General features: G+C 43.3%; 2 protein-coding genes across 3 annotated transcripts; one reads left to right on the forward strand and one right to left on the reverse strand.

The window, feature by feature from the left end:
• Positions 1 to 183: 183 nt before the first annotated feature.
• On the reverse strand, positions 184 to 8267 carry umad1 (UBAP1-MVB12-associated (UMA) domain containing 1). 2 transcript variants are annotated; one of them, XM_060044322.1, is made up of 4 exons: positions 7967 to 8267; positions 7640 to 7730; positions 3447 to 3532; positions 184 to 1606 (listed from the first exon to the last, which is right to left on the reverse strand). In XM_060044322.1, the coding sequence occupies exons 2-4, from the start codon at positions 7719 to 7721 to the stop codon at positions 1310 to 1312; spliced, it is 465 nt and encodes a 154-aa protein (XP_059900305.1). In that variant the 5' UTR covers positions 7722 to 7730; positions 7967 to 8267; the 3' UTR covers positions 184 to 1309. The 2 variants fall into 2 exon arrangements, with proteins under 2 accessions (XP_059900305.1, XP_059900306.1); XM_060044323.1 differs by having other exon boundaries at positions 7640 to 7744.
• Positions 8268 to 8423: 156 nt separating this feature from the next.
• On the forward strand, positions 8424 to 9861 carry rpa3 (replication protein A3). Its single transcript, XM_060044324.1, has 4 exons — positions 8424 to 8634; positions 8836 to 8910; positions 9410 to 9521; positions 9659 to 9861. Exons 1-4 carry the CDS (start codon positions 8536 to 8538, stop codon positions 9739 to 9741), a joined length of 369 nt encoding a protein of 122 aa, XP_059900307.1. The 5' UTR covers positions 8424 to 8535; the 3' UTR covers positions 9742 to 9861.
• The last annotated feature ends 508 nt before the right edge of the window (positions 9862 to 10369 follow it).

Raw genomic sequence — 10369 nt, forward strand, 5'->3', positions numbered from 1 at the left:
ATCAATTCAGCCACTCTGATTGGCCTGCCTGCCTGCCTGGCTTGGGACTATCGTATTGGTTAAGGATCCGTGGATAACAGTTATTCATAATTTCACTGCATCACTTTGATGACCAATCCTGAATAGCATCAAGATCTCTTTATCCAGGCACAAATCCACCATCACAAAAAGAATAACATTAAATTTCATGGATCTTAAAACATTTTAATAAAAACAAGAAAATCCGAAATATAGTCTTTGCTTTTGAAGTAGACTAAAATTTAGATCGTATTTACATGAAGAAGGCACAGCAAGTTCCAAAGTGAATGCATACAAACAAGCTAAATCTGTTCATAAACAGGTACAAAAAGAGCACAAATAAAACCAATGAACATACAGAAATGTGTGGATTTACACATTGCTTCATAATTAGAGAGAAATATTGGTATATGAATACCAATATCACCGTAACCTGAATCATTAAATTAACTTGGCAAAACCCCTAGACAAAAATATATAAAGCTGTAATACTATCAAGTATAACTACTACTAGGACATAAGGATTGTTTATTTTTGCTATGTCCTTAACAGCAGGCATTTCTGAGACCAAGATACAATCATCAACGTAAGCTGTGGCTACATAACAATAAAACAAGCCAGGATGGCCTTCTAACATCCTCATTGGATTAACCTACAGGGAGGCCATTTTCTTCTATTGCTCAAAATGTATACAGTTGACCTGTAATCAGCATGGAACACCGACAGCATCCTGCTCAGTGTTCAGTAAGGGCCAATGTAGGCTGCTATGGCAATGGCCACTCAACATATTGTCAAAAGAAACTGCATCTAACCTCGGGGTCAGGACTGTCCCCATGGCTGATGAAAGACCCCATTTTAAATGCATACAGTACATGAATTTGTATTATATCCACTACCCCTGGATGTTACAGTGTTGCCTAATTAGGGAGGACCAGATATGGCATTAGATGAATGAAGTTCTTGACCTTTTTCTCTCTGAAATGGGAAAATGAACAAATATAACTTAACCAAAGCACTGACACTTGTCAGTATCTTTATAATAAACGCTCTGTAAACGATGAAGCTTGGAATCAGAAAAGTCCAATCGTCGTTTTGACACCCTACAGTCGCTCAGGCATGTTGAGCTGTCCCACCCACATCCTGTCCAACTGTACGCAATATGTGTCTGCTTGGTGTAGCCTGACCTCCACCCACCCCCCCTCACCCCTCCTCCTCTTTCCTATGCTACATCGTCTCTGACCAGAGGGGAGGCCAGAAGAGCCAGCGGTAGACCCCCCCCCAGGGCGGGGCCTCACAGGTCACACAGCACAGAGTTCTCCAGGGTGAAGTCGTAGTTGAAACTGGTCAGGTTGTAGTTCACGTCCCGGGACAGGTTCAGGTCAGAGTTCAGGGGGAACCCCCCCTGCATGGCCAGGATGTGGGGGGCCAGGGTGAAGGGGACGTCTCCAAGGAAGTCAGGCACGGACACGTTCAGGTCTGTGGGAGCAGGGGCTGGGGCGACTGCTGCTGCTGCCGCCGCCGCCGCCGCGGTGGGCACGGCTGGGGCTGGCCTCTTGGGCTCCGCCAGGTGGGGGTACAGCTGAGGGTACTGGAAGGAGATGGGATTGCAAAGGTTTGTTAATTGCAATACTTGGTCAATGACTTTGAAGTTCTAATTTTACAGGGGTAACAATTTTTGCAGAATCGTCTCCGCTCCTTCCATAGCTCAACAGAAGGCCATGCATCGTCTATATACAGCTGACCAGTCGCTTCTGTTCACTGGGTGGCAGATTTAGGTCTGAACCTTCTTTTGACTATATTATATTCATCACTTTAGACTAAAAGGGAAGTCCATCCAGTGGTTATCCACTGTTAAATGTGAGTGAAAGTACATGGGCTGATACCAGGTGGAGTTTGATGTACAGGCCACATTTGGCAGACATTCCACATTACTACAATGCGTTCATTTAGGCATTGCCTATAGAACACTTGGCCTACTCTTAACTTGCATAAAAAGGCAAGCTGTGTGCAGCACAACACACATTTAATATTTACATTTCAAACTGTGACCCGTTTCTTTAAAGAGGAGTGATTTATATGACATGAGGCCAGAAATATATAAGCTTATGGATCAACATTTAGTATTAATGACCTTCCTTTCCCAGAGTCAATATTTCCATCCAAATACTTTCTTAATGAGGTGATGAACATGCTGATCCCCAGACGCCGACAGTACTTGTCAGAACCTCTGACACAGCTCGTGGGATCCCTAAGTCAGTGTACGGTCTTCCTCACGCTCCCGACACGTAGGCAAAATAAAACTTCAGTTCACAGACACGGCCACATGTGAAACCAGTCCAGGCTGTGCACTTCTGCAACAACCCGAGGAAGGAAGTGCGATGGGTGCTGAGGCCACGGTGACCACCGACAGATGCAGTATCTGTACAAACCTCAACACTGTTCTCAATGCAGGTCACACCACAATTACAGTCCTAAAGCGCTGCAGACATGCTGCTGTTTGTAGAACTCGCCATGGCTCTGTAAACACTGTCAGTGGGACGGCTAAATAACACAGGTTAATGTGAGATGTGGAGGAGTCGGTTTGTTTAGACCAGTGAAGAGTGAAAAGTATTATTCTGTTTGTCATTATAGTGCCCGTTTTTAAGTAGGAATATACTGCCTGCTCATGTGAATAGGTTAACAGTGAATTCATTCATTCACTCATAGTCTGTCTTTCTCTTGCATTCAATACGTTTTCTATACGTCTTATGGAATGAAGAAGAGTTTAAGTGCATAGCTACTACTGTTATTAACGTGAACAAAATAAGGTTGTATATTCCATGCTATCCTTTGCTGCATTACATATATAATTTATTTCATCCTTGCCATTGTTTGCTGATTGCAGCGTAATGTCCCTGCAGTTGACGTTCATTATTTGCAATATGGAGAGAGAGTTGCAGATACCTTTGGGAGCACAAAGAGAACCCTAACAAGCATGAGTCTACCTACTCAGGCCTACCGTGTTGTGGATTCTGCTAAACCACACATAGTTACAGTCTCCAGGATCCCAAACACCAAACAAACCAGGAGCCACTCAGGCAGGGCCACGGCAACGTGAGCACTTACTATATAGATATATCTATTTCTATATCTATAAAGATAGAGATATATTCAAACATCTATATTTTATATGTAGACAAAAACATTTAGTTGTCGGCATATCCGGTTAAAGTGTTCCTTCTTTTCCAAGAGAAACATACTTTGCTAATGATTACCACAGCTCTGGTCAACAGTCTTGCCGGTCTGCCGCTATCGTCACCAGCTTGCTGTTGCGCCATAAGAAGCACATGCTTACACACCAGTACACCAATGTGTTGTTGTGCACACGTCTACTCCGCTCGGCCGCAGTGCACGACAGTGTGAGCGGTGGCGGCGGAGCGGTGGAGCACCTGAGACGACTGCACCACCACGTTGGTGGACGGGTGGGACCCGTAGGCCCTCTGCATCCTCCAGCTCTCCTCCCCGACCGTCTCCCCTGGGGAGGAAACATAAAGAGGTCCTTTAGTAAGCCACACGTGGAACACACCGGAACACCTTTAAACAGGTTCACTCGTTGCGGTTCCTCGCCAACCAAGAGCTCAACACTGAGTCAGAGTGTCGGCAGATCAACGGCTGGGTGGCTGCCATGGTGGGGATTCAAAAAAGGACCATAGTGGGGGGAAAAGAAAGACAGGAACGACTTCTTTGACTGTTTTTTTCTCGTCATTCAAGTGTAAACTAGGTCAGAAAGTGAGATTATCAGAGTCCCATCAGGCTCTTACTGTAACCAGTGGAGTCCCTGATCCTGGTTCATAGACAGACCAGCTCTTACTGTAACCAGTGAAGTCCCTGATCCTGGTTCATAGACAAACCAGCTTTTACTGTAACCAGTGGAGTCCCTGATCCTGGTTCATAGACAGACCAGCTCTTACTGTAACCAGTGGAGTCCCTGATCCTGGTTCATAGACAGACCAGCTCTTACTGTAACCAGTGGAGTCCCTGATCCTGGTTCATAGACAGACCAGCTCTTACTGTAACCAGTGAGGTCCCTGATCCTGGTTCATAGACAGACCAGCTCTTACTGTAACCAGTGAGGTCCCTGATCCTGGTTCATAGACAGACCAGCTCTTACTGTAACCAGTGGAGTCCCTGATCCTGGTTCATAGACAGACCCGCTCTTACTGTAACCTGTGAAGTCCCTGATCCTGGTTCATAGACAGACCAGCTCTTACTGTAACCAGTGAGGTCCCTGATCCTGGTTCATAGACAGACCAGCTCTTACTGTAACCAGTGAGGTCCCTGATCCTGGTTCATAGACAGAACAGCTGTTCTTGCACCACACCCACTACATCTTGATAGCACATAGCACTCAGCTACACCACACATGCTTACAGGATTTAATACAGCATTTGACTGGCCTATTCTCCCCATCCCCTTGTGGTCCATGACCGATTCATCCTCAATGGAACCTATAGAAGCAGCCATTGCCATAGCAGGAGTGTGACTCAGGCTAGGGCCACATGGGCCCAGTTTATTGCATCTTTCTGTTGAGCAGTCCAAACCAAAACACAGTGCTGGTGGACTGTAATCCTGCTGCAGCCACACTTAGGTTTTTTTGTATCCCTTGAGTACTTTACTCTCACTGGTGCACTTAATCACTTCTGTCTACATACCCTATAATCCCTTTACTGAGACTGGCATTGGAACTCATATGGTTCTCAAATATAGTCCCAGTGACTTTAGTAAAATGTTCCTATCTCACTCCTCCTGTTCCAGAAAGTATGCAGGCACTCAGCAAGCAAAAGGAGTGAGATTGTTGTGTGTATTCCTGTTCTTAGGGTCACGAGGAACAATCCTTAGGAAAACGCTGCCAAAATAAATCTTCCCTGAGCATGAAGTCTGCAGTTCTATGAAACCCATCTAAAATAGAACCTGACATATTTCCTGACATTTTAGAGCCGCACTTTCCATTCACATCTGCAAGAGGAATTCCTGGCAGGGCCACTGTGAAAGTTAGAGGTGAGTCTCTGTCTTCGAAAAGATCTGCAGCTTTGAAACAAATCCATAATGCTAAACAACGTGAGACTAGGTATTCTCCATCGCCAAGACAATTGGGTTAGCAGTTTCTAAATAGCCTCATCTTTGACCTCAATAAGACTCAGAGCTGAAGCTGTAAGTTAGCCTTCCTCCTCATCCCAGACCCGTCAGCCGAACCCTTCTCTCCCACCATGCATTGGAGGGGACACAAATAGTTACCGCTGGATTTCTGATAGTGGTCATGATTTTGGTAAGTTAATGTCACCAGTTAATGTGACGTCTCCTTTTATTGGCATCATTAGTTATATTCTTCCCATTGCAAACAGGGCACACAGTTTAGTCTCTGTGCTGTAGGTAAAAGCCAGTGCAAAAAATATTAACTGCATGTGGCTTGTTAAAAAACATATGTATTTCTAAAGTAAAACGTTTTCTAGACTCTATTGGCTTGCCTGCTATTTTGTGCAGCTTGTGTTAGTGATCTCATGGGGTTATGTCAGTGCTTATGAGTGCAGTGCAATGCAAGGCATACAAAGCTAGAGGCCACTCCCAAACTAGGTGAGAAAATAGAATGGGCCAACACATTCTCAGGGATAATGCCTTGTAATGCGTGACAGGGTCCGGGACTTAACACTGGTTAAGCTAAGAGTACGGTATCGCTTATAATGTCGTTAGAAGCCAAGTCAGCTCACACAGATGCACACCGACTGTCTTCCCTCTCTGAAGATATATATAAAATTGGCAAAATCCTGTAATCCACACAAGAAGCCAATTGAGTGTCTGAGAAAAAGAGGCGGGTCAAGAAAGGCGGAAAACAGCTGTTTGGGACTTAAACAGACAGCTCTTCAGACTCGGCTGCACACTGACTTGGACTCTGATCTACACTTTGAGGCAGGCACCATTTTCTCAGAGAACTAGCTTCAGAAATCAGACAATGGGGAAAATTCTGAAGCAACCACTCCCACGGATGTGTCCTCCTTCAGATTGCATGCAACATCATTGTGAAAAAGATATTTGTATCCATAAAAAAACTAAATTCGTACAGCCAATTAAAAGCATCTAAATGATATGTGGATGCAGTCACAAAGAACAAAAACACTATTCATGCGTCAACGTGCCCTTTGGACACAAAGGAAATGAACCACGAACTCAAAGACCTTCAGTGACGAGCCTCTGAGATTCATGTGACACATGAGGCTGAGCCTGCCCCCTAATGTTGGGGGGTAGCCATAGCACCTTGTTTTTCTCCAAAAACCCTTCAACCCTCAGGAGGATTTGATCTTCCTGCCTCGGTTACCAAATGGATAGATGAAGGCGTGCGTGTGTGTGTGGGGGGGGGGGGTCATGTTCGGCAAGAAACTCACCATGACCCTAACTCCGCCCTGCTGGGGTGGTGTTGCTGGCAGGCAGTTCCCATGGCTACAGAATGGGACTGGTCTCCTAACACTCCACACCAAAACTGAAGGACTTTCATCTACTTTTTCTATTATTCTACCGCCATGGGATTAGAGCTCAAAACAAATGTACCGATTTAACAAATTCCAAAAAACTATTTTAAGGGGCCCTAAATTCATTGAAAATAAAATAAAACAAATTATTAATTTTGGATGTTTTATGAACAGTGTTTCTCCTTTGTGATTGTTTATTGTTTATTGCATTTGATCTTGAGTATACTTTCTTGAAGATAAAGGATAGATAAAAAGATAGAACAAAACAGTATTATTTAATTAAAATTCTGTTTAACAACATTGTGTTTTGTATTGAATTATAATATTCCTTGTAACATGACACTGTGGCAGCCATCAATATGACATTACTATATTCTTCAACATGCTTGGATCGAAGAGCAGGATTAAACCAAGCATGGGGAGCATCTGGGAGCATGGGGGTGGGTCAACTTGACTGGAGGTTAGAGCACTGTGCACAGAAACCCTCGCCAAACATAACAGGCCACTCGAGGCCATCTGCGGCCACTCTCCTGGGAGCTCTTCCAATTAAAGACACAGGATCAACCAGACCTCACACTGAAACCAACAGTAGGAAGAAGGAATTTCCCAGACTGATACATTTTCTTTAGCCTATTTACAGCCTCATTTCAAATTTGGGAAACACAAAATTATCTTTAATACTAACACAGACTACATTTCTTTTAGGGATTGTCCATATCTGCAAAACGAACCAACCTTGACTGTGTTTATTTCTCTGAAGAATTCTAGGGGGAAAATAATTATAGTTGATGAAGTAATTTGAAGATACAGCTCAGAAAAGGCAGCCTTCACGAATGTAAAAAATTAAACAAAAACAGTTCTGCTAATACATATGAGAATATTGAATTTAGTCTGCGACTTGATATTTTATTGCGATGAAGCTTAAAAAAGTATCTCTCATCTCATTTCAGATTAACTCATTGGTTGTAGTGCAGGAGACACGTGACCTCAACGCGACTACCTGCTTCAACAGCGGTTTCGTTTCCTTACAGTTTTATTGCGAGATTATTTTAAATATCAGGATAAATCGTTTTAGCAAACACATCGTTATCAGAGATAGTAAATGTCATAGTCTGTCCTACCGACTATCACGAACCCCCCGTCCGTCTCCTTCTCGGGGGTCGTCTTCTTGGGGTCTTTACGAAGACCCAGAAAGTTCAGCATGACTCCGATCTGTGGGCAAGTGCCTGATTACAACGAGTATTCCCTTAGCATTAGACAAATACAACCATAACATCGATCAAGTCATAATAGTTAATCGCCAGTAAGTGGGCTTGTGCTGAGTGACTTCCAGGGAACTGAAAGTTTACTTTACTGTCTGGTGACCCCATGATAACGGTGGCCATTATTCCTCAACATTGCGATGTTGCATCGCCTTAACACTGGTCAAAATTAAATGAACGACCTACTGTAGATGTAGCTTTAAATCAACTGTTGGTGGTTTAAATGTCTCGTTTTAAAGTAATACGGACAACATTATCGGTTTGTGTCTTCCTTGTATCGCTGTTGTGATGGTAGCTGTGGCGCGGCGTTCAACTCGCTCCGGGTCGAAACCAGCCTCCGCAAACCATTCCCGGAATTATGCGCTAATCTACGCAATCTTAACATATTTATGATGAATACCAGGACATTAAAATACACATTTGACCGACACCAACCATATAATTCCAGATAATAGTAAAATTAGCCTATGTACAGATACACACATGTATTTCCAAATTGAGTGGGAACCACCTAACGGTATAACTATTGTTTGAGGGGACAGTATATCACTACAGAACGCCAGGAAATACGTAGTTCGTTTTGGGTGCGTTCGTTTTGGGTATTTGGGTTTCCCGGTACATGAACCCTATGTTGGGGCCTTGGGTGACACATGCACCGCCAATCAGGGATGTCCTTTGACACAAAACATACAATCAAATATTTCCCGCGCAACACAGCGTTGTTCCCAGTTCACCAAACCTAGGAGGACAACAAGATGTCAGCTATCTATGAAGCCCCGAGAGCCAGAATAAACACGTCCATGTTGTCCCAGTATGTGAGCCGCCCCGTCTGCTTCGTGGGACGCGTGGAGAAGGTAGGACTTTCCTCTTCGTCGGTTGGTTTGGTTAAACACCGACGTTGTGTTTGTTCATTCAGTCCAGGGCTATAGCAGTGGTCCCGAAAGTCTCATCCTGTCCACAGGTCCATCCCTCAGGGAGGACCGTAACCCTGTCTGATGGAGAGAGTGAAGGTCTTCCACAAAGGAGTGATCACTAACGTCTCGTCCTGTCCGCAGGTCCATCCCTCAGGGAAGTCCTTCACCATGTGTGATGGAGAAGGGAAGGTGGTGTCAGTGGAGCTGAACGAACCCGTGAGTACAGCCGCCTCTCTCCTAGTTACTGATCCTCTAGAGACGTCTAACGTTATATAACAGGGACGGATTGACTCCATACGGTCCGTTTGTTTATCTTCCCTTTCAAGCCACTACGACTACATGGTTGAATATGTAAGATGAGAAATATTACATATATGAAGAAATCGACCAAGTGTTATGTAGGGGGGTTGATTAGTGCCCAAGAAGTGGCTTAATCCGAGGTCAGACTAAATTCTCTCAATTTTAAGACATATGTCTGAAGAGGACAATTGCTAAATGCAAAGGCCTAACGTCAGTAGGAATGCAAAATGCCATATAGACGATAAAGGGCTGGGATGCAAGTCGAGACTATACAATGGGTATCTCAAACTCAAATAATATCTTAATAACTCAAAGTCCTCATTTAAAGTTCTTACTTCGGAGACGCTTCTCAAGTACAGTAGCTTGAGTAGCCTGATATAATATACCAACATGAAGGATGCCTCCTCTTCTCCAGCTTGACGAGGAGCTGAGTGGCGTGGTGGAAGTCGTTGGCATGGTGACCAACAAGGGAGCTCTCATGGGCTCTGCCTACACCATATTCCAGGACGAGAAGGGCGTCGCTTTTGGTGAGTTTTATTTTTGAACACAAGAAGTTTCTTTATTTGTCATTGCAGACACATGTACATATTTTTCTCATGTTGAAGCGGTTTTAGTGCACTTTGAGCTCTTATGTTGTTAATCTTTGTTTCCTCTTACCCTCCAGATCTGGAACTTTACAATGAAGCTCTCAAAGTGATCCATGACTTCTCTCAGTACTACCCCTTTAAAGTGGAAACAAGTGGATAAATGACTTTGGCCCTTTTTCGTTATGTGATTCCTTCAGTTTGTTTTGTAAATGTTTAATTATACGTTTGTGCACGATTTGCAGCCAAAGTAGCTTTCTGTAATAAAATTGTATATTTAAAAGCTTGCATCTTCACTACAAGTCCAAACGTTGAATACACTGTACAGCAAACAATGTTAATCTCTTTAACCATATCAAGATTAAATTATCCATAATGTATATAATTTAAAATGCCTAATGTATTATGAAAATGGCATTTTCCAACGTGCCTGTCAATGTAGATGTAACTGTAATGAGCCTGCTCCATGGTTCCATCTGCTGGTTGAAGACTAAATGCATCCTATTGCAGTACTCTGCCTCTATGACTTTACTTTATCGACATCATGTCATTTAGACATAGAAATGACCAATAATACAAAACAACTTGATTTATAGTGATGCAGGAAATCATAAAAGTGTACATTTAAATGTACTATGTATAAACCTACCTTAAATATATAACAAGTCAAAGCTGATATTTCATTTGATACAATGTAACTTAACCTGCCCTTTGAACTTTCTTGACCGTGCTAATGCCTAACCTTTTACTGGTATATTCCATCATTGCAATACTTATTTAAATCTAGGCTT

Source organism: Gadus macrocephalus, chromosome 22 (assembly GCF_031168955.1).
Source record: "Gadus macrocephalus chromosome 22, ASM3116895v1".
NCBI classification, from domain to species: Eukaryota; Metazoa; Chordata; class Actinopteri; order Gadiformes; family Gadidae; genus Gadus; species Gadus macrocephalus.

Coding starts and splice junctions, on each gene's coding strand:
- rpa3 (XM_060044324.1), top strand. CDS start 8,536: ATGTCAGCTATCTATGAAGCCCCGAGAGCCAGAATAAACACGTCCATG. Junction 8,635..8,835: donor TCGTGGGACGCGTGGAGAAG/GTAGGACTTTCC, acceptor TCCTGTCCGCAG/GTCCATCCCTCAGGGAAGTC. Junction 8,911..9,409: donor CAGTGGAGCTGAACGAACCC/GTGAGTACAGCC, acceptor CCTCTTCTCCAG/CTTGACGAGGAGCTGAGTGG.
- umad1 (XM_060044322.1), bottom strand. CDS start 7,721: ATGCTGAACTTTCTGGGTCTTCGTAAAGACCCCAAGAAGACGACCCCC. Junction 3,533..7,639: donor CGGGGGGTTCGTGATAGTCG/GTAGGACAGACT, acceptor TTTCCTCCCCAG/GGGAGACGGTCGGGGAGGAG. Junction 1,607..3,446: donor TGGTGGTGCAGTCGTCTCAG/GTGCTCCACCGC, acceptor ATCTCCTTCCAG/TACCCTCAGCTGTACCCCCA.